This window comes from Vanellus vanellus (genome assembly GCF_965231255.1).
Source record: "Vanellus vanellus genome assembly, chromosome: 28".
In the NCBI taxonomy this organism is placed as follows: domain Eukaryota; kingdom Metazoa; phylum Chordata; class Aves; order Charadriiformes; family Charadriidae; genus Vanellus; species Vanellus vanellus.
In genome coordinates, this window is record NC_138933.1 from 2,573,855 (window position 1) to 2,597,750 (window position 23,896).

At 46.9% G+C, this 23,896-nt stretch overlaps 1 protein-coding gene across 1 annotated transcript in view; it reads right to left on the reverse strand.

The window, feature by feature from the left end:
* Nucleotides 1-22,577, reverse strand: part of R3HDM2 (R3H domain containing 2) — a 39,112-nt gene extending 16,535 nt beyond the window's left edge. The window contains exons 1-10 of the mRNA XM_082496389.1: nt 22,227-22,577; nt 9,602-9,800; nt 8,584-8,625; nt 6,802-6,888; nt 5,124-5,250; nt 3,925-4,003; nt 3,090-3,149; nt 2,266-2,406; nt 1,691-1,799; nt 411-506 (exon numbers count right to left, since the gene is read on the reverse strand). Of these exons, the coding sequence (XP_082352515.1) occupies nt 411-506; nt 1,691-1,799; nt 2,266-2,406; nt 3,090-3,149; nt 3,925-4,003; nt 5,124-5,250; nt 6,802-6,888; nt 8,584-8,625; nt 9,602-9,769 (909 nt within the window). The 5' untranslated portion in view covers nt 9,770-9,800; nt 22,227-22,577. The remainder of the gene's footprint in view (nt 1-410; nt 507-1,690; nt 1,800-2,265; nt 2,407-3,089; nt 3,150-3,924; nt 4,004-5,123; nt 5,251-6,801; nt 6,889-8,583; nt 8,626-9,601; nt 9,801-22,226) is intronic.
* Nucleotides 22,578-23,896: the final 1,319 nt, after the last annotated feature.

Sequence of the window (23,896 nt, forward strand, 5' to 3'; positions counted from 1 at the left end):
GCAGGAGGTTGAAGCTGCAGCACTGGAGAGAAGCTGGGGGGAGGGGGAGCTGCTGTTCCTTTCAGGTTCATCAATTGATTTGCTAGTCACCCCAGAAACACCACTGCATAAGCTTACAGTCTTGCTGGGCAGCAAGGAGCAAACTGCCTCCTCTGTCAGTCCCCACATGTCTACTTCCCCTTGAAACAGGCAATTTAGGGAAGGAGCAGACTGGGGAGCGGAGGTCTGTCTCCTCTATCTCTATGTCTTAGACATCTTTGTTAGGAGGTGGAATTCAATGGTAGATACCAAGAACACTGGGAAATGTGTAGAAAAGGCAATGACGAGATCTGACCTCTTAGTATACTCAAGGACACCTTCTGCCACAAAGTTCCAGGAGGGTACCTGGCAAGTGAGTCATCCAAGCTTACCTCTCGTGCAAATATCCGCTCCCTGACTCGCTGATACTCTTCCTCTCGCTCTTCTATAGATTTGCTCCTTCTCCCATCCTGCAAGGGGAGTCTGATCTGAAGGGACAAACACATCTCAGCGGGTCAGCAGTTGCCAACGGGAGCAGGGGGCGCAGTCAGCTGCTGCTCTTTTTACTTAGCAGTGTAAGGGGATGTGGATTAGGGAGTATGTGCGTGATGCCTAGATGCAATGACACAGCCTCTGCCTTCGAATCTACCTTTTCGACACCTATGTCTAGGGATGAACATCCTGGAGGTCTTAGTGCACTCCACCTCCTGGATCAAGCACAACCACTCTGCCTGAACTCTGCCTGATTCGGAAAGGACAGATCAGGAGTACCACCATGTGCTTCTGAAAGACAGTCTGTTCCCAGAGGTCAAAAGCTAAAGGCCACTCTTTGGAGCATATGCCAACAGAGCAAACTCCTGCTCAGTCATAGATTCTGCGCTTCATGGGTAGACAGGTGACACCTGCAGAGCGTCACCATGGGGAAAGCAGAAGCTGATACTGATTACAGTGACCAGCTCCCCACCCTGACGACTTAAGTTTGGAAACAAAGCAAGGGACAGTGGTATGCTGGGGCGAAGTAAAGATGGAAGCTACAAGAGCAAAGAGCACAAGATCCCTGGTGAAGAGGTCCCCTGTCTCTTGCCCCATTTTTGATGTTCAAGATTCTGTCTGACACAGGCTGGGAAAACAGCCACAGATGAACGAGCTAGGTCTGCGTTACAGGTGTGGTGCCACCTGTGACAGCCCGAAGGCAGCCAGAGATTCAGGAGGGTTTTTAGCTCCAACAACTGGCAACGCTGCTGAGCTCAAAGTGTTCCATTTTGCCGATGGTTTCCTTTCAGCAGCACTGCGAGGTCCTGACGACTTCACAGCTTGACACGCTGTAAGCCTTGGGGAGGGGTGGGAGAGATGCTCTGCAACATTAAGCTCTGGGGCATTTCCAAGGAAACCTTAGCAAAAGGCTTCACCTTAAAGCCTGGCCAAGCCACCAATCGATATTCAAGGTACAGAAAAGTACCCCCTATAGAACCCACACAAATTCTTCATGCATTCCACAGTATTTTGTAAAGTTTTCATGATATATCTATATGCTGCTCCTTGTGTGGGGTGGAAGCTTCTACTAAAGAAAGTTACTGCAGGAAACCCGAGAGAAATTTAGAGTTGTTCTCATCTTAGAAAAGTCTCATTTGACTTTCACAAAGTATGCAGATACCCCATTGCCACCCTTTACCTGATTATCATCTCGGTCCATGCTGGTATCATCTCGTTTTAGGATAAACCTCTGCGGGAACTCTGCATTCTTCTCATCTTTGATGTGCTCAGAGAACCTCTGCTCAGGGCTGCAGGAAGAACCAGCCCTTGTTAGAAGGGCAAAACCGGCCATAGAACCGTCTGCATAAAACCACTGCTTTTGCAGGGAGTGAGAGGTTGTGCAAAGCTGTTTGTTGTGTTAAATCCCTCCTCTGTCTGATGGCAACAAGTGCTCCTGTCCCTTCTCTGACAATTAAAGAGAACTACAAAGGGCTTGTGAAATGCATAAACATAGGACTGGAAGTGAAGGATTCTCCTCTTCAGAGAAGGGATCTGCCTTTCTTAGAGAGGCAAAAAAATGTGGTGTGGAATCCATCCTGCTCTGGACCATGCCAGGGCTCCGTGTCTGGGGGTCATGTAGCACCGGGAAGGGAAGGGAAGGGAAGGGAAGGGAAGGGAAGGGAAGGGAAGGGAAGGGAAGGGAAGGGAAGGGAAGGGAAGGGAAGGGAAGGGAAGGGAAGGGGATGCCAGCCCAGTTGTTCTCCCCCCGCTTACATTCGTGTGTTACTGGTCTTGTTGATAATGACCGCCTTTCCAGTTTGGTCAACGTTATGGTCCATGCCAAAGTATGCAGCTACCCGGTGCAACAGCATCCTATGGTATGAGGTCATCTGAGGGAACTTCTTAAATTGATTGCTGAGAAGAGAGGAGAAAGCATTAGAATTTAGAAGGCCTTGAAACAGACAGTGATAATCTGACACCAAAAGAGAGATCAAGGCCAGACATGCCTTATGCAGATCACAGATCAGACCATGCCACGTATTCCAAGCAGTTAGTCATGACTCAAGTGCTGTTTCTTACACTGAGTGTGAGCATGGCCTTACACTGCTTTGCCAGACGGAGTTGGACTGATTCAAGGGCTCGAGTTGAATAGGCCTTTCCTGAAACAAGACCAGCTTGTGCAGAAATGCACATTTGTTTCTAAGCAGGAACAGGAGCCAGAATTAGTACTTATACTGTGACTTCTCTGATCCTATTAGATAAAGAAGTTTTCAAGCTCTGCTGCAGACACCTGTTCTATCTCACGTTCTGGGATGTGAATCCTGCCCCTGGTTTCTCCACCCACAATGTATGCTAGGAAGAGAAGCACAATGGCACTAATCTCCTTCACAGTGGACATGGTGTTAAAGCAATTGATACCCAATCAATATGACACTCAGAAGCTTTGTATATGGACAAAAGGAGGTGGAGGACGTACAAGAGAATGGGCCTCCTAACCAGTGTGTCCAAAAGACACTTCCCTTCTACCCGGGTGCCCAAGATGCTAAACTGTAAGTTACAAATCTCCTTTGCTTGACACAAACTTGATGATCACTTACTTGTTATCACTAATAAATTCCAGAATCTCCTGTTCTAACTTTAGTAGCATCATTCTATCCCTGTCAAGAAAAGAAAAAGGAAAAGGCCACCTTTAGAGACAGCGAAACACTGCTTTCTTGGCTTGGTATCCCCCTCCCTGCAACAGAGAAAAGTCACAAATACTGGAGCAAGCAACACTATTAACAAGGCTTCACACATCCTCCACAGGTATGAACTAAAGAACTCCACATTTTTTCACATATAGCAAAATAATTGCCAGATTTTTTTTTTCAGTTTAAAGTAGTTGTTTTGCTAACAGTGCTTGGCTTTTGGTAATACTGAATCTCTGCTCTGCTGGAAGCTTCACTGGTAGAAACTCCAGCTTTGCTATTCCTATGCCAGCATTCGGCTTGATTACATTTATTACTGACACAGCAGCATTTCCTTTAGAGGTTGGTATTTGACAATCATTCATAGAATGGGTTTTAAAGCAATCAAGATTCCTTCCTGCTTGCATTCAAACAAATTATTTTTCCTCTTTCTCTCTCTCCATAATACACAATTACATGTTTTGATTGACCGCTGTATACAAAATTACAGTTGTGCTTTTTGTTTCTACACTTCCCCAGTTCTAGTAACGTGCTCTGAATTCCAAAAAGTAAAAACACACTTTCAGGTACTTTCTGTAGTTGCTGTAGTCCCCCCCACTCCTCCCAAGATACGTGAATACATACATACGTACACACACATGCACACAAACACCATGGGTTTAAGAGTCAATCAAAGAAGCATGGGTCACCAGGTACTCCCTCCCTTCACTCCATCAGCAAGTTGTTTTACTGACTAGGGACCTACCGTGGGTTTTTTTTCAGTGTATTTACTAAAAATTCATGCAAATCTATTCCAGTGGAGTCTGTATATTCCTGGCTGGAATCTGAAACAACAACAGCAGCAAAACAAATTAACAAAACACTGCAACAGAACAGACTGAAGGGAAGAGGTGTGTGTCTCACTACATGCATAAGGATGATGTCCCCACATTGCTGCTGGAGGAAATTCAGTTTCATCCTCAGCACCGACTATTCACGACAGGAAGAGAGGAAGAAAACCCCACCTCATTACAGAAATGGACAGGTTGAGACCTGCATCACTTGGGTTCAATTCCAGTTTCTAGCACAAGCTCTGAACGCAACCTCTAGGTCAAGTCTCTCAATCTGTAAAATAGAGACTGTATACCCTTTCCCCTGTGGGCAGCAGAGGATCATACACTGCACACGAGGCACTAATGAGCACAAGGCCCTATTAGAAGGACACCAGAAAGAGGGAGATCGGATCAGTTCACGGAAGGATCTTTGCCCCTAAAACCAACCACTCAGAGCACACTCAGGATATTCCATGCAGGATGTCCCTGCAAGTGTAGTACACCATACTTTTGTTCAAGCAACTTCTGCACCTTTGATCCCGCAAGCTATTTAACTGGAAAGCCCCGCTGTCCCTGTTCTTCCCCTCTCCCCACAGCCTTTTTAATTTAAAAATAATTGCAGAAAAAACATTAAGTGAAACTGAATCTGCACCAGTGCAGAGCTGCTGTCTGTACATGGATTTCAGGTACAATTTACTCACTGGATTAAATGTGTATCTTTTAGCCTTTTCTGTGCCCCAAAATCATACATGCAGGATCATACAGCAGAAACTTAGCTCGCCTCCTCGCAACCTCAGACCATGCCACCTGTGGCAGGTTTTATAAAATCAAATCTAAACTGAAAGCAAGAGTCTATGCAGTGGGCCTTCTCGGATTTGCATCTGCACGTTTAAAAAGCCACCAGGTCACTATAAACTACACAGGAAGCCTGCAAGTCTGTTGGGGCACAAGCCAATCTAGAGAACTCCCCCCTCTCCTTCCCCATGCTTTGCTCCAGAAAGGATGCTATAAAAATGTCACATTCCCCTACAGACACCAGCAGGGATAACCACCCCACTTCCAACAACTGTATCATTGGCCAGCAGAATCCTCAAAGCAGGTATGACAGGACCTGTTCAAACGAGCACCTGACCTCGAGACAGCATTTTCCTTGGTGCCTTTTCTTTATTCTTGTCTTTTTCTTCTTTCTCAGCCCCATCTTTTGTGGACTTTTCCTCTTCCTTGTCAGAGGGACAGCTAACATGCAACTGAATGATGTCCTGAAACAAAACAAAGCAGGCTGGTCTGAGTCACTTGGACACTCCCGGTTATCACTGCCATGCTGGAGATGCCAGCAGCTGAGAAAAGCATCACAGAAAGGCAGGGGATTCAGGTAGCAGATCTGAGACATTTTATGAGAGCCTCCGTTCTGAGAGCAGACAAAAGCAGTCTCTCTCCCCACCTGCCTCCCAACGAGAAGCCTTTGGCAGGCTCTGAGAGGATTCAACAGCATTCGTCACTGTTGAAAACCTGCCTTGCCTGGATCACCTCAGAATCTAAGTCACATGCTTCCCTGTTCAAAGCTGATAAAATGCTGTGACATTTTGGCCTCAGAAGTGCCTAAGGTGAGGTAGGTCCTGCACCATTTCAGTAAGACTACACCATCTAACCTGGAAAGAGAAAGGGCATGAGGAGAAAACCGAATACACAGCAAATAGCTATGTATGCGGTGTGATAAGTGGTCCCTGTGCCACATGGGGCTTTCTGCTGTTTCTTTTCACCTCTTCTCTTGAGTTACAACTGCCCAGCATGGCCTGAGGATTCACTCTGCTCCATGGGAAATGTTAAACACCAGTAGGATTGTCAAAGGCAATGTCAGATGATTCGCTGCTCAAATTCAAGTCAAAACTGACTGTAAAACCACCACCCTTTGTGTCAGCTGACCTTTCCCCATCCTTTTGCCTTTACACTAGTGTGGTTCTAAGTGAAACCCAAAGAAAAGACAGGAGAGCAGCCTCTGGAGCCAGGAGCCTCAACACAAGGAAGGCTTAGAGGCCAAGTGCCCCATTCACCACAAGGGTGAGGTGGTCTGGGCAGCACTCAGCCCCGACACACACCAGGTTTGTCCTTGTCAGTGGAGAGTAGAGGTCTCTGAACTAGCATCACAGACCTAAGCTGGTGACTCTGCACAGTGGGGTACTATGTCAGCTCAACAAAGGGCTGTAGCTAGCCACAACCTGATCTACAGTAAGCCAGCTGAGATCTCTGCGTACTGCACCCTCCTGTGCTTCTAAAGCTCACAAGGGCAGAGAAAGCTCAACCCACGTGCTCTTCTCGGGGCAGACAGGTTCTCAGCACTGCCCTGACTCCCCACCTTCAAGCTTCAGCTTCTCTGTCACTGCCCACAGTGACCACAGACGGGGATCATTTCTGCAGAGCACTGCATATCACTTCTCTATGAGCTGGCTGCTTTCAGTCACTGCAGCCTGAGTTGCGAGGAGAGGGCTTGCACAAAAACGTTCTTCCCACAGCCAAAACCCCAGGGGCTTTGTAAAGGTAAAGTGCCATTCCATGTCTGGGGGCATAAGCCTGCACAACTTGAGTAGCTGTAGGTGCCCCGGGAGCAGATGCAGACAATTCTTTGTAACAGAAGGGTTGTAACTGTATGCATACAAGCAGTGCGCACAGGCATGACCGGTTCCTTCAAGAGCAGCCTCTTGTGAGAAATTCCTGGCCCTCGGAGGCACAAGACCAGGACAGGACATCACTTCTAGCAAGACGTGGATTTTCTGGGCTTCTACACTCCACGGCTTATCTCATTGTAGGCATACCTGGGACTCCAGCAGCCCATCTACAAAGGGACTGGACGATTCTTCACATACAGCCAAACTCCTGACCAGTTTAAGCTTTGAATTAGACTGGAGGAGGAGAAGAAAGACTATAGTTAAGACACGTCAGCCAAAACACACACACATATAAGTTCATCCTGCTGCGTTACCAAGCCACTCCTGCAGTCACTGTTAATTAAACTGCTAAAAAGGAGGACTACCAAACCAGCTTCTTGAAGCAAACAGGAACGTGCAAAGGCTTGGAGTCCTATATCAAATCCGTTATTTTCTTCCTTCAGTCTTTGATTAGGATTTGAACCAACCAGATTTTAGGAGAGAAAGTTCACTGCCTTAATTCATGCATTCCTTGATCTCTTCAGCCAGAGCAATCCCAGCCTCTCCCCTACTCACCTGGCAAGAATTAAAACCATTAACAAAGGATATAGCTGAAACCAACTATTTTATTGTTTTTAAGACATGAAGACTGTTACTGTTCTTAATTAAAAGGCTGTCATCCCATTTACACCTTGCCTTTCTGACCTGACGACTTTGGCTATTTTGGGTAATGTAGTAGTGCTTAGAGAAAAAGCTTCAAATAAAACCTGCACTTTCAGGACTCTTGGTAAGTCGACTCACTTGGGTGACAGGAAAAAATATATCACCCAGTGACATGAGATTCCAGGCAGGATCAACAATTTGGAGAAATGCCTGAGGTGCACAGACACATTCTGCCATAGGTATGGACAGGGCAGGAACTGGAATCACAGTCTGTTTGGGTACTGCACAGAGTCCTGCCTTTTAAGACCAAACAGAACCATTAGAATACTTTTTCTGTACGCTCTGTAGGTCGTAAGCAGCACATCTCTTTCATACATTACTTTCATCACAAAAAATACCTGGGTAGAACTCCTGTTACAAGTTTAACTGGTCTCCCCTCTCTCCCATGCCTCGGGGCAGAACCTGTCTTCATTTGGGTTTGAACTTTTGTGAAAGATTAAAAAAAAGGGGGGGGGGGAAGAGACCTTCGCCCTCCTATTAAAGTTTTAAAATCAATCCCTGAGCAACCTACTCAGATGTCATAGCTGACCCTGTTTTGAGTAGGAGGCTGGACTAAATGAATCCTAGATGGACTCCTGAATTATACTATGTTTCCATAACTGCCTAGCCTGGAAAATTCATGGCCACTTTTGATAAGCTGCTTCAGTAGTTATTATCAAATTTTGCAAAGAAAAAACACGGTTAGGGCTAAGAAAGGTTAAAAAAAAATCAAAACAAAAATATCACACACTGGTTGCATTTTCACCCTGAGATTTTGCCTACAAACAACATTGTAGAACACTGGTGTCCTAGTGCTTACTAGTAGCAAAAGTTTTAGATTCACTAACATGCATGTGCCATCGTTATGGCAGCAAATACTCTTCCCTGAAGAAAAGGGACCTTATGTGAAACCAGTCAGTTATACTTAACTGTTTTGTAACTGGAGAGTTTAACAGACCAGTGCACTGCCCTGTCCCTCCAGTGACATCTCTGAATTTAATTTCTGGTGTTTTGGTCTCTGGGCAGGGGACAGGTGTGGCAATTAATAGCAGCAAACAGTTCCTTCATGGCTAAGTGTGTATTAAAAAGGAGCACTCATGCTCCAGTGCACAGAAAATTACTGTCCTGAACCATCATGTGCTGTGTGTTGCTTCTGGGAAGGGAAGATGAGAGTACCATCCTAAGGCTAGGACCATGACTCAGCTCAGAATGGCCAAAAGAAGAACGGGACATCAGAAGAGGTCATACCTTGGCTCTTTTTCTGGCATGTCCATGACTTGAACTTCGCCTCTGTGGAGGAAGGAAGGAGACGGCAAGAAGCTTAATCTGAATGTGTACACCGTAAATGGCATTCACTGTGTGAGGCAGCACAACACTGAGCATGTAAAATGATTCTGGAGAAAATCTCTACCTAACAGCAATGGAAGCATGTGCAAATAGGCAGACCTGAAAAACTGTCCTGCCAGGCCCCAGGTGGGCAAAAGCTGCTTAAGAGCTTAAGAAACTTCACGTAGACTACACCCAGTTCCTCTGCTTCTGACAGAACCAGCACAACTGTAGGATCTCAGGGCATACAGGTGGAGGTGCGTGACACACTTCTAAGTGGGAAAACTAGGAACACTGGTGTCTGCACAGGCAGTGGTTGAACAAATCTGGCTCCAGCCGCCAGTTTTAAATGCAGAAGCATTCAGAAGGTTGTTGAGGGTGAGCATTTCTTCAAGCTCAACACTAAGCCAAAAGCACATTTAAAAGGAGAGCAGAGCAGCAGCAGAGTCCCAGCACCCTCCAAATGATGCTTGCACAATTTTTTTTTCCTTGCTGAAATGAATGCATTTTTAACAGCAGCTAAACAATGGCCAAGCACCATTCCTGAAACCAGGCTCTCTCTGGGATGCTTTCACTTCACATTAAGTCATTAACTGATCCTTAGGTCAAAGAAAGGAACAAGAGGGAGGTAACTAACAGCCATGGGACTAGAATGTGGGGACTGAGCACAAGTGTCCCCAGGAGCGCACCAGTCTCATTTTCTCCCAGGCTCAAAAAATATTTAAATTATTCCACTCTGAGCAGAACAGATTCAGCTAAAGAGAAAGAGAGCAGCCTGTGAACAACAGTCTGTACCGCATGGAAACCCCTTGGGAGGTGGTGGCACAGGCTTCAGCCCCTTTCAGAAGGGACAGCAACCAGTTTGTGTTTGCCAAGTAGATGGAGAGGGCCCAGCTCTGCAAGCTGGCGGAAGGGACTACCCACTCGTCTGCACACTTACCTGAGATTCCTGGCGCACGCTGACCTCCTCCCCCCTGTCCTTCTCCACCTCCTCCTTGCTTGGTGACCTGGATACGTATTTGGTTTTGTTCACAGATTCCTCAACCACCTTTTTTTCAGACTCCTTCATTATTTCCAGAGACTCCTGTGTTACGTTGCTGTTGGACATCTTCAGAGCCCTACAACGTAGCAATGGGCACCTGCCAGAAGAGGTGACAGAATGGGTAGAAGGGAGTCAGGGGGTGGAGAGAGTTTCTGTCTGGAACACAAACTCTTGCACATATAGGTTGTAACTTCCTTGTAACTCATCTTGTGTACAAAGACCCCAAACCAAGCACTCCAATGACAGCCCACCCACTCGTCCCCTTGGATGCAGCCCATTGCAGCACCAGGCCGGAGGGGACTTTACAGGAGCTCCATGATTCTCACCAGGACTCTGGAGACACTAGCGGGGATGAACAAAGCCTCTGAGATACACAGAGGTCCCCAGTGCAGACACTCTGCCCTCTAACTTGATGCGAGGGAGAGACTGAGGGTAGTCCTAACGCTAGCAAACATCCAGAGGAGGGGAATTCGGTAGGTGAAATAACCTCAAGCAACCAGAGGAGGTGTGCTCTGCCCCAGGACAAACAACAACAAAAAAACTCTGCATTTTTTCCCCAAATCCCAGCACAGTCCTTCCTGCAATTAGTCAAGTCTTCAGTGAGAAAACAGCCACGTACCCAAGACATCACTCTGGTTCTTCCTATGAAATAAAGTAATCCCTGATATCTTCTCTCTAGCTGCCTATGGTTAGATACATCAGGAAAAGTGGGAGTCAAACAATAACAGTCAAATTACAGATTAAGATGAAAAAATAATGTTTCCTGACAATTGCTTCCTTTTGATTAGCAAGAACACAGGCAGCCCACAGAGCCCCTGAAACCATCTCCGAATTAGAGCAGAATCTAGACGAGGCAGCAACATGTGCCTTACCCTGCCGACAGCCTTAAACAGGAGCAATGAACATGTCACATATCCATTCATCAAATTAAGTGTTAATTCCAAACTGATTGTCTAGAATTGAAAACGTCAGCCCTCTCAGATAACTCAAAGCAGGCCTCTGTGAGCTTGAGTGAGGGTTAAATCAGCTTATGTAGGACTGCAGAGGGACTCTGGTACTGAGAAACACCTTTGTAGAGACACTGCCTGTGCAGAACCCGATGTCTGTCCAGGTGACAGGTGAGGAAGATGTATAAAAGCAGGACAAAAGGCAGACCCATTGAGACAAGTTTCCAAAAAGAAAAGGGGAAGCCTAAATTTGAGAGAGACTCAAACTAAAGGCCTGGGCACTACCAAACACAGCTGATATTTAACAACTTGGTTTATTAATTACTTTGGCAGAACATGGCTGAAAAAGAGTCAAATCTCTCAGAGATTTATAAACTCTTGGCTCTGCATGGGAACTGCTAATATTCATTAACTAGTTCAACCTCATTCCCCCTTAATTTGTGGGGCTGCTGAACATAAAACATGTATTTGATTCTTACTGCAGCTACTAGAATCAGTTCCAGTTCCAGATACAGAAAGCAAGAGAATGGAACCTTACAAGGATTTGTAACAAATGGGTGAAGTCATTCAGGGCAGATAACTCTGTCGTGAATGGAAAACACTGTGTGCTACAGGCAAACCCCCGTGGCAGTGCTGCAGAGAGAAAGCAGAGTACCGTGCAGCCAGGATGCCTGGGAGACACCAGCACTGCACGGGATCGAAGGGAGCAGATGGGACAGGACACTTACTGACGCAAGGAGGATGCTACAGTCACCTTAGCTTTCCTTCACACTTATCATCGCCGGTTCTAGACTTATGATGAGCTTTCCCCCAGCAACAAGACTCGCTGCTGTCGGTTCAGAGTCACAGATGGGAGAATCAGGAAAAGAAAGAGGCCCAGATCTTGATGAGTAAGTGGCACCTTGATGTTGTGTGGGAAATATCCCCATTGACTCTAGAAAATTCGGGGAAAAAGGGTGCAGGGAAAGCAAAAAAATCTGGCGTGGATGAAGCTGACAGAGGTGCTCTGTCCAGTTTATGCACAGGAACCAATACATTTCAAGGCAGGGGCATGTATCCATAGGAGAGCGACTGTGGATGCTATGGGTTGATACAGACAAGCAGACACATCCCAGCACTGTATGAAAACAGGGCATTTCTCACTGGAGAGAACTGCTGGAAGATCCCACCCACCGTTCACGTGCAGTTGTTCTGGAGCAGGAAAGTTATAAGAACCCCACTGTTAATTCCATACGTGACTTCTTACACAGCACACCTGAAAGTGTTAGGGGGAGGTCACAAGGGGGCAGAAGGCTCTCTTCTCACCTGAGGGGCAATACTGAACAAACATCTAGGCAAGATCCCCGTGCCCACTGCAGTCTTGAGCCAGGCTCCTTCAGCCCAGCACTATCACACTGTACGAAGCAGGCTGTCCCACAACCAAACTGGTGGCTCCTGGCAGAAAACAGCTTCCAGTGATAGCTCGTTACAGAAAAGTAACCAGAGAGCAGTCTGTTGTCGACATTAGCTTTGCAAGACAGTTCTAACACCTCTCCCTTCCGGCTGCTAATGATTTCCAAGTCTGTATGTAGCCTCAAATGCCAGGTGGAGGAGAGGGTGAGAGCACCTCAATCTGCTATTCTGAATGCTAATCAGCATTCAGATTCTTGCACTGCATGGATCGTTTGCTGCTCCCAACCCCTTCCTGGCACAGTTCCACAGGACGGCACGCAGCACCACAGACGATCCCATTGGCTGGCGTCTCCTGGAGCACCCCTGCAGGAAAGCAGCTTCCCTTGGGCATCACCGAGGCATCCATCCTCCAGCTGCAAGGGTCTGTTCTTCATCCCAGCAGGCTGGGCATCCAGCCTGCGCCAAGAGGAACTGCAGTCGAGCTCCCGGGTTTATAGCAAGTGCGCTGCATGGGGTGGCGAGCCCCCATATGAGGGAGTCGTGCTCTGCCGCGATGCCTCCGTCAGGAACTAGGTCAGAAAAGGGAAAGGGATGCACACCAGCCTCCTTCCTCCCTGGGAGTCTGGATTATGCAGGGAGTGAAGCTGGTAAACTCTGCCTTCCCCCTCCCCAAAATGTTCCACGCTGTAGGAAACTGCTCCAGCCTCATGTCCTGGCTGGGGGCCTGGCTTGTAAATGAGCCAGAAGGGTCTGTAGCAGATTTGGGGAAGGGAGGCAGAAGGAGGCACCTGAACTGCACACACAACACTTATCTAAAAGGGGAATTTCTGCACTAAAACAAAGAAACAGGTTTTGTACAGCTCATTCTCTTTGCAACAGCCACCCTATAACAAGTTTTTACCCCCAAGCCAAGCACCTCAGTCAAATTTGAGAAGGGTAACGCGATTTTTTCTCATCATACTGCAATGCAACTTCGGCATCGCAACAAGGGGAATATCATCAGTTTTCCCTCTCCTCTTCCAGAAAAGACAACTCAGAGCCACTGAAGTGACATTTGTGGCCTGCCCCATCCTGACAAAGCTTCTGTCCCTGACAGCAGTCCTCCAGGACATTTTCCTGGACATAAAATTCAAAGAAGATATGTGCACTGCTAGTACTTTTCAAAAGCGATGCTTTCAAGAGGAGGTTTCCTCCCTGTATGAATGAATCAGCCCTGCTCCCCCAGGACAGACATAGGATGCAGTGAGGGGGTGGCAGACATGATCTGCTGTGACAGACAGCAGCTTGCAGAGAAAGTGGAAGTTCAGCGGACTTGGTGGGGTGGGTGGGACCGAGCTGTGCCTCGCCAGGGAGATGAAAAGATTATGGAGATGCAACAGTAGGGAAGCCACAAAAATCTGTGTCAGAAAAAGAGAACAACAAAGCAACAGAAGGTGGGTAAGCTGTCACTGGGTTTTGGTTTGGGTCTGGTGGCTGGCAAAGTAAACGGGCCGGTCAAGGCACTGACAGCGTGAACACTGTGCATGGCAGCCAAGGGCCAGGTGAAGGGATAGCCAGGACAGATTTACATCCTCCTCTTCACCCCAAAGGGAAACACTTGAATTCCCCTTCTGCTGCCTTCCTGCTACATGCAATTTGCAGCTGCCAAGCCATGCCAGTGCAGGCAGCAGCTGGTTCTGGTTAGGCAGGGGAAAAAAGCAAGAAACTTCTGCATTTACAGTTAGGATGAATCCAGCAGCAAATCTGGGAAAGGCAAGAAGCCTACTGCTAAATACACTCTCTTCCTCGCCTTGTTTCTCAGGTTACAGACACTCCTGTGAGCTAAATGAGGGTGCAAATGAGACATATAGCTGGGTGGCTGTAGCTGCCTACATGCACACTCCTGTGCTGCGATAGGATAGAGGTATCCACGGTAGCTCGTCCCACCACGCAAGAGAGTTAAGCTACCTCTCAGTTTTCAGGAAGGAAAAGAAATAAGTGTGAGTGCATGCCCACAGGAGCAAGTTTTCATGATTGCAGCCTTCTTGACTAGACATCACAATTTGTTTCAAAGACTTGACTCACTTTCCCTCCACCTCCTCCCTTGCTTATTAACCAGTTCTTTTTTTTGGCTTTCTGAGACTCACTCCAAAAGGCATTCAACAGAGCAGAGTAAAAATCTTATCAGACTCAGCCCAGGCCATCAACGTTAATGGAACAGAGTTTTCACTACAGAGAAGGCTGCAGTGCCTCGCTGCCAAGAAGAAACCCTGACATAGCCATAACAACCACGGCTTTCTCCATCCTTGGGCTGGTCATAAAATATAAAGTAAGCATACTTCGAAACAAAACACATCCAATCATACGTGAAGCAGAGTTAAAGTGCTCTGAGGGCTCAGAAATAAACTTCCCGAGGCTGGTGATTCACCAGTGGGCAGGATAGTCCCCACCAAGTTGCTCCGACGGACAAATCAAAGTCAATTCTGAGCACTGGGAGGAGAAGTGGGCAGGAAGAGCTCATCCACCCCAAGGGAGGTTTGCTGGTGCAACTGGTAATTAAAACCAACAAATTAGCCTGTGAGACGGAAGGGGGAAAGCAGTGGCTTTTCTCCAGCACCCGAGTGTTTCACTTCACCCCTCTGTGGAAGGCCTCAGCATTAGCATCATATACCACGGAGTAAGTACCTCCCGCAAGGTTAAATGACGATGATGCTCTCACGAACAATCTGCTTATTGGCTTCCAGGTCAACCAATGGGAAGCGCAGCTCCATGGCAACAGGCTCTATCACTAGGAGCAACTAGACAAGTTTGGGGGGTGATTCAGATTCCCCCTCCTCGCTCCCCTTCCCCAGCACAAGGTCTGCTGTAGAAAAAGGTTTTCACAGGAAAAAGTGGAGGCGGCGAGGTGCAGAGGGTGCTGCAAATTTGAGGCGTCACAGCCTCCTCAGTTCTCCTGACTACAGCAGCGCAGTGCTCCCTCTGCACTGAGGGTCTTCAGAAAGGCTTTTGTCTTCTCCTTTTCTGCCAGGGCACAGCAGCTGGTGAAATTTTTACTGTATTAAAGTACACCTACCAGATGCAATAAGAGGTTGTAATGAAGGGCTTTGCTAGTAGGACCAACAAAGGCCACACAGCTCCTGAAATACCTCCCTCCCAGGTTCCATTTGGGGTCCCAGTGTCTGCTCTGCAAAATATAAGCTGCCTGCACCAGTGCTGCTGACTGGGGCATCCCAAGCATCCCATGAAAAGTCTGTGGCCTCAGCTTGAAAACAGACATGTAAAGAGCCTTTCAAGCACACTCCCCTTCCCTCCTGTTGGAGAAAACAGCTCCCTGTCAGAGGTACGAGCACCTGGTTCGGTGAGAAAGCCCTGAAACCTTACTCATGAACACTCATAAGCTGCAACTGTCTCAGCCAGTGAAGCCACCTCTCCCAAATTCTCTCCATTGCTTTTTTTTTAATTTTCATTATCAGTTGAAGAGAGGGGTTTATTTTCTCACTACCATACAGTTCCTACAAAACGTAGCAAACAACCAAAACAAAACAGGAGGCCAGATGTATTTGCACAGTGCATGGGCTCCCAGTGCTTAGTCATTGCTTTAAATCCTAATCTCCACCCCCACATTACATCAAAGAGGTAAAATTATGATTCAGATGGAAGGGTTTGACTTCAGGTGGAAAGGGGGGAAATAACCTTATATGAACAAGGAGACAGGAAATGCAGGTGAGACACAAAGCCCTCTAAGCTAATTCTGCAGAATATCAGGATGTCTCCAACAGGCCCCTCCCAAATAATTCCAAGGAGGCTAAGACAACACCAGTTAAATTGCCTTCTTCTACAGCTGAGGAAAGACCCCATATCAAGCTTTACTTCACATTTGCTGAGCAAACGGCTGCAGCAGCTTAAGGTGCTCATGGCCCTCCTGGCTGTTCACATAACACTTGTGCTGTAAGGCAGAGCTCCTATGGGAGAATCCTCCAGAGGAACCCATCTCTGCACCTCAGCAGAGCCACTGCCCACTTGGTTTTGAGGGCCTTGAGCTCAGGGGCGACCGGCTCGTTCCACTGACCGTAACTCCTAGCAAGAGGCCAGTGTCTGCACCAGCTGCAGTGGCCATGGTTTGCCTCTGCATCTCTGGCTGAGTGTCAGAATTGAAGCCTGGAGAAGATACGTAATCCTAGAGCTCTCCTTCATTTAAAACACCTTTAGAAAGGCTGTTTGCTAGTACAGGTGCAGTCAGCCCTGTTAAATTGCACAACAGCCAGTAGGTGTGTCATGGGAAGCATCTGAATTACCATCATGGCAGTAGTTCTGTTAATGTGGTACACGCATGGATTTCATTATGTAGAACATCTCAAACCCAAGACACTTTTGGAGTGGGGGGATCAGTTATTTTGCTACCTCCCTCAATCAATGCAAGCACTAAAATCAGGATAGGTCTCATCTTGCTATTACTGTACTCCAAGAGGGTGACACAACTGGTGTCAGGACTGCCAAAATCATCTTCATGTGACACACGGGCATCAAATGTGCCAGGACAACAAAAGCACATTGGCATCCAAAGAAAGAGAGAAAAAGATACTGCATGCTTCGCCCGTGGGCTTCAAAAAGCCAAACTTTTTAAGAGCCTGCCATTTCCACCTGGGTGCAATTCAGGGTTTCTATCCAGAACACTGCTGTCCCAGCCAAGGCTGGCCTGTTGGAAGGCAGCAGGCAAGACACACACTATCATACCACAGCCTTCCCAGCACCGCCACAGGCTGCACCGTCAATGCTGAAGACTCATACAGCATTCTCCCATGCAGACTGCCACCTCCTCAGGGCAGGTTCACCTCCCTCACCTTTGTGAATCTTAATTCACCAAAATAACAGGCAGGACCACAGTCCTGAGGCAGGCATGGAAGGAGTAGGAATGCAGCAGGGCCTCCCTCGCCAAAGCATCTGGGACCACATCACCCTGGGGGTGGGTAAATATCTACATTACTGCAGTCTGAGAGCTGCTGTTAAGACAACACATCTTGCCTAGACACAATGGAGTAGTTTTCACTGATAATGAGTATTTCAGCAGAAGATAAAACAAAAAGCGTAACTTAAATGAAAACACACGAGGCAGAGCAGCTGTTGTGAAGGCAGCACACAGCAGAGGTAATTGCCTGCCACACACAGACAAGCTCCAGGCAGGAGAAGGGTTCCACCACGAGTTCCTTTGCACCAAACAACCAGGAAAGCGCCGCTTCAACTCAATCCACGGTTGCTTTTCATTTCACCATCAACATGAACACATCTGGGCCTAAGACAGAAACTTCATCAGATCCTGTAAGGTAAGCAAAGCAGTACCCTGGGCAGCACACAGGAGGCAGAAGTCCTTTTAAGAGTGGAAGAGGTGTTCGTTCTTCCCTGCGAGGGCAGGAAACAGAAGATGCTGTTGAACCACGTCTGAAACATGAATGTGTCCAGCCACCTACCCAATGCCTCCACGCACTCTGCAGGGGATTCAGCAGTTTTTAATCTGGCATTTGTTGCACTGAGATCCAGCTTTTTGTGGAAGGAAAAGCTTATGGTAGAACCCTTTGCACTTGTCTCAGGATAGAAAAATTCAAAGCAGAACAATTATTTCCTTCCCCCTCCAGATTCCAGATGTTCCCATTCAAGACAGGTCTTTGCTTCTTGCCCCAAAGGCCACACTGGGTTTTTTTTTGTGCAAATTAAATTGCTAGCTTTCATGTCAGAGGTGGCTGAATTTCAGTAGCAAAGGAGATAACTTCCATTCAGAACAGAGCCCTGATCCTTCAGAATGGGAAAAAGTATCACACCAAGGAAGGATTCCCTACTACAGTTAAGAGGGTACCCCAGGATATCCAGCATGTCCTGCCGCCTCCAGGTATAATGCTTGGAAACATCCTTGCCACATGAAGCAACACAGAGGGGGGAAATGACATGTCAAGAAGTAACACAGATTCTGTTTATTTGCCAGGAATACAAAAGCAGCAATGTCCACTGCTCCAAAGGAAAATAGAATAAACAGAGGAAGAGTGTGTTGGGTTTTTTTCCCCTATACATGAAAACTACTGACTGGGTCCAATATGCCTGATGGGAAACTTCAATGCAGGAGTTGAACGATGCATTCAGAGAATCCAGCTTGACTGCCTGCATATTCAGGTCCTTTCTTTTTACTCCCAAAGCAGCCTATATGATATAAAAGATCAGAGCTCCCACCTCATTTCTGCTGTGAAAAGTTGGCAACACAGAAAGAAGACAATCATAGGATTCAGGCATGCTGGAGATCCCCTGAGCAAGACCATTCAGTCCAGCACCAAAGCCAGAGGCTGTAAAGATCCCCAGATCCCACTGAAAGCATCCTCCCCACCTCAACTAGGCTTACTGCTCGATTTTTGATGCATGTTTCCTTTTTATATGCATTGAGAGGAGAAAATGGTGTGTGGAAGGAGGTATCACATGAAGATGCAAGTGAGCAACCACGACAAATTGTTAGAAATTAGTTTAAAATAATACATCCTTTATTGACCGTTACGGCAGGTGCACTGGAATAGCTTTTACATTCAAGTGACCTGACAAGGAAAACAGAATGGAGTTGTGTTTGCAGTGCCTGCTTAACATCGACAGTGGTGCCTCGTCCCTCTCACCATTGAGGCACCTTCACACCAGCTCTTCGCAAGACCTTTCACTGGCGTTTCAAGCCCTCTAGTGCCCGAGCTGGAAACAACAGGCTCCATCAGCAACCCAGGACATCCCTCACTGCTCTACAGAACTTCGGAGTACAGAAACCTCTTAGGCACTTTGAACTGGATGGGCAAACTGTGCTTACACCTATTTTGGAAAAGGAGACGCAGAGAATTCCTGCTACAGTCATTAGATGCCCACAGCTCCACATACCTCCCAGAAGCTGACAGGTTGGACAGACAGGACAACACCAGGAGAAAGGAACCTACTGCACAAACACCACAGGAGTTTGTTTAAAAGGTCTCTTAGACTGAAGTTCACAGCAATGGCAGCCATCTTCGGTCCTTCTGCTCTCCCCTCTGTTAGCTTAGGGGGATATTATGTGTCTGATGTTAAAAACAAACAAACAAAAAAAACCCAAACAGTGACACTGTTCTCTTTTCCTTTTATTTTGGGAGGTACAGTGAAGCCAAGGGAGAACCCTTTCACCCTTTGTTTACAAAATCTGGGGGAGAAAAAAAAAACGACAACAAACCAGTGAATAGTTAAACAGTGAAAGGATCACAGAAGCCATCAATTTAAGCAGTTCTTGAGAAGGAAGGGCTTACGTTCAGTCCAAACACACTGCTTGTAAATTTTTGTGGACGGTTTCTCTGAGGGTCCCTAGGCAGAAGGGTGGGAGAAAGAAAAGATAAATCTGAGAATCTCCCCGTCAGAGAGTTCCCTTTTCCATTTCTCACCCGTTTTCCCTTCCCCATCATGAGCTATTCCTGTATTCATCTGAAGACCAGGGAACTGCTCCGGTGACGTCAAAGCAGTTTCCCAGCAACAATTATTGAGGGCTGTCCACCACAGGGGTTTCCTGAAAAGCTAGCAAGGAATTATCCACCTACTTTCTACAGTGTCAAGATGCAATAGGACAGCATTGAATAGGAACTTCTGTTAACCCTTCCATGGCTCAGAGGAAAACCCTGACACAGTTCCCACTGATGCATGTCCTAATTCTTTCAGAGAACCCCAAGCAGAATCCCTTCTACCTGAACCCATCCATAATGAAATACCACATCAGGTATGAGACACCTGCAGATATGGAGGTGGCAACCAGGCTCAGGAAAAACGCATGACATGAGAAATAGCTCTTATCCTCTTGCTGGCACACTTCTCTTGTGCCATGCCTGCGCCAGTCAGCAGCATAAGTACAAATATTACAAATCTGGCCGAGAGCGCCAGGGATTCCCAGCCCAGCTCACCATTCCTGAGCTGACCTGCACTGGCAAAGCAGATCCTCAAACTTTACTAATCAGATCCAAAGCATTCCAGCTCCTCCTTGGGAGGAAGCCAAAAAGCAGGGCTGTTATCTATATCTCCCTTTCTGTTTTCAAGGCTGATGCTCCTGTTTCTCACTGTGCTGGCAGGGGATGCTGATCCCCCTAACACACCAAGTAGTCAAGGAGTACACAGCACGTACAAGACACCATGGTTGTTTTCCAGGTGGGATCCAGAAACTGATTTGATCATTGAACAAAGGAGGGAGTGATGATTAAAAGAAAAAAAAAAAAAAAAAATCAACTTCAACTTTTGGCTGCCAGCTGCAAAAGTTGGACTTGATAGTGAAGGGGAAGTCTGAGGAGTGGAAAAGGTATTCCCCTTCCCACTTTCCCACAGCCTTAAGCAAGATGAACTCAGCCTTCACCTGCTGAAGCGCTCACCATTCATTGCAGCAGCTCTTGCTGCTCTTTGCAGATCCTCAAGCCACAGGTGATGCCTCCAGTTTAAATAAGCATTTTAAAGACAACAAAGGGAAATGAAATAGGTCAAATGCACCTGAATGAAGATCCTGCAGTACAGTAACTGGCTAATACCTCAAGCCCCCAAAAAACAGCTCCTAGCACCAAATCTCAAATGAAGGGAGGATTATTTCCAATATCTTGTTTTTTAGGCAAGATGAACATGTGTGAGAAGGAGGTAAAGGCAATCCAAACTCCTGATTCCACTAAAAGCAAACCCAATCCAGTGACAGGTTTAAAATAATTTAAAAATGGGGTTAATATATATGTGAACACAAATATAGTCCTACAGAACACCAAACTGTATAAGCTAACCTGAAAATGTCATATGGCACACAGTCAATTAACTAGTCAACATTTCTCATCAACTAACCAGCTTCAATCAAGTAAATCCTTTATAGTATAATCTGGCAGAAGAGTAGGGAGTATTTTGTCTTTGCAAAATAAACAGAAACTACCCAAGAGCAAGCTGCATAAACACCAAGCTAAGACATGAGAAGAACCCATGAGACTGTCAGAGGGAACTCCTTAATGACATGGAAGAGTACAGTATGCTTATCGGGGATTCCCCTGTCTCCTGTAGGTGCATCCCCAGCATCACAAAAAGAGGAAGGAGAAAGCTAATCTCACACTCTCAAGTCTTAGATGGGATCACAGAGCTACATATTCATTTTAGTACAGTACCATTTTAAATTAACCCCATCGAGCAGCAGAAATCCTGTCACTTACTTACCAGAGATGAATGATGTCAGGCCCCCATCCCTGAAACACTCGCTTGCATTTATACCTACACTGTATTTTGCATGGTGAGGGTATAGGCAGAGGAAAAGAAACATCTCTGCTCAATCTTTCTCAAGCCCCAAATAATTGAAGACTTATTCTAAAAATAAACTCACCGTGGTGGTTTTGCACTCTCAGCAGGTCATCTGTTTCCCAATTTCAGCAGAGACTTCATTGCCACAACCAGTTCAAGAGGAATTTTGCCAAGATAATATTGCTTCTTAGAAGCCCCCGCCAGCTCTCAACCCCGAATAAAACGCTAGCTATCTTTGCTGCTGCTACAGCAAGCTAATTGCTCTGACAAGCAGCTCTGAAGCAAAGCAGAGCCCAGCTGTTCAGAGGGATGTCAGAGAGCTCTGCCAATAGCCACATGCACACCCCCCTCCTGCTCTCATTCAAATACTTCAATGGAACTGCCTCCGCAAGAGCCCTGAGAAGGCTTTAAAGACACAGCATCCTTCCCCTGCCCGGCACTGAAGCAACACAAATTTAAGCGCAGGAGCAAAGAAGAGATATCACAGTAAACATCATCACATTCCAGAAGAATTCAAACATACGGACTACACTTTGCAGAATGCCCTACGTGTGACAAGGTAGGTTTTAGGCAGCCTTTCTTCACTCCTATCATCGTTGCCATCATGTTTCCACGGGTTTGTTAATGGGTTCATTTCAATTTTTTTTTTTTTTTCTTGCTCACTTATTAGTGATTAAATCTGACAGACAGGAAACAAGAAATGCAAATGGCCCTAGAGAGGTTTTAAACCACTTGCTTGCTTAAATTTCCCCCAGAAAGGGGGTTTCCATCCCAGACCTAGCAACTGTACAGGCACACAGGCTGCAGTTGAGTCTCTTCTCCATATACTAAAGCTTACTCCCAAGTGCACAAGGCAGCCTTGCTGAGCAGTCGTGCACAGGCAGACTCTGCGATGGGTCACACAAGCACACTCTGTCCCTCACCAGGCTCAGAAGTTGCTTCTTGTTGGATTACGGAGATCTTCCAATTACAAAACACTGGTCAACGGCAGGTAGGCATCGTTCTTCTGCGCCACCGGTTCCTGCTGGGCAGGAGCTCAGCCCAGGTGAGGTGCAGCCAGAGCTGAAGAGAGTGCACTCTTGCGGGGCCACTTCAAACAGGCTCAGCTCACTCAGCAGCTGGTCTCGAGGAGGCTCCTTGCTACAGCTGAGCTCTGGCAGTGCTGGAGCTGGCAGCAGCGCAAGGGGCAGCAGGGCTCACAGGGTAGCTGTCTAAAGCCAAAAGCTTTGAAGAGAAAGAAGATGAAGATGAGAAGGCAAGATCAGCCTTGGGCTTGCAGAGATGGAGAGGCTGAAGTGAGACAGTTGCAAAAAGGTTATGATACACGGCCTTAACTAACAGCATCCATTGCAAATAGCATAGTGCTGTGCTGGTAAAGCCTCTTCAGGACTTGCCTTTACCACTTTTGCTGTTAATGCAGTTTCTTCTGAATGATCCTCTGCTACAGCCAAAGAAACAGTCCAATAAAGCTTTTAAATAGCAAGGAGACAGACAACAGAAACCTGATATATTTCAGCTCCGTGACAAACTGAGGTTCAAGTTTGTAAAGCAGCCCTGCTCTGCAAAGGACTTAAGTTTAAATTTATGCATGAGCTTCTGTCTTAACCTGCTTCAAAGCTTTCTGAATCAAGCCTGCCGTGCCCATGCAGAAAGAAGGTGGATGCTCCTGGCTAGCTGTCCTCCTCTTCCTGCTGAAGCTGCTGTGATCCTGGCTGCAGTAAACTGCTCCTTGCTTCGGCCCACAGCAGTGTTGGTGTTTGAAGAGGGGGTCCCATGGCTAGAGAACCAGAGAGAAAGGAATGACAGAGGGGCAAGATAGAGACAGACAGGGGGTAGTAAGACAAAAGTTACTTGCAGTGCTATACCAGTGTTTTCAAGTGGAAGGCCACAATTAATTGACTCCCACATTGGCTGAATACAAAGGCTTCGTGGATGTTATATAAGATTTCACCATCAAAAGGTGCAAGAAAGACAGATTCAAAGGATTCAAGTTCCTTTTATGCCTCCCATTTCTGGCCACTTCAAATTCTTTCCTCCCAATTCTGCAAAGAACTGCAAAGAACTTTTAAAATGAAGGTGCCTGTCCAAGGAAATGGAACAATGATCTCCCAAGCTCTTTGAGAAACAGTCACCGCTGTCCGAGCAGTGCAAGCTCGTAGGATGAGGGCCTTCAGCTGAGCTCGTGGGCTCTGCTATGAGAGCTTCTCAGTCTGCTGCACCGTGAGCCCCGAGAGGTAGCAAGCGACTGCATCTGCAAGAGCTCCATGGATTGCTCAGTGGGAAGTCAATCTGGACATTGGTGTCCCCTGGCAGAAAGCACATGCTCAGAGTGACTCCCTGTGGCTGCTGAACCCAGAAAAGCTGCAAGATTCAGACAGAGATGAGGTTAACAACTCAGCATCAGGGTTTTACCCCCTTTTTAACTCGTCTATTTTGGGTTTGTTTATTCCCTCTCACCTAGCACCCAGGCAGGACCCTAGAGTTTCAAACCTGGAGTTGTGAGCCCTGAAGAAGCTCTAGCAGCTACTTTGCAAATGAAGAAGCAACAGAAAGAGACAGGGGAGTTCAGGTCCAGGAGCAGTGCTCCAGCAAC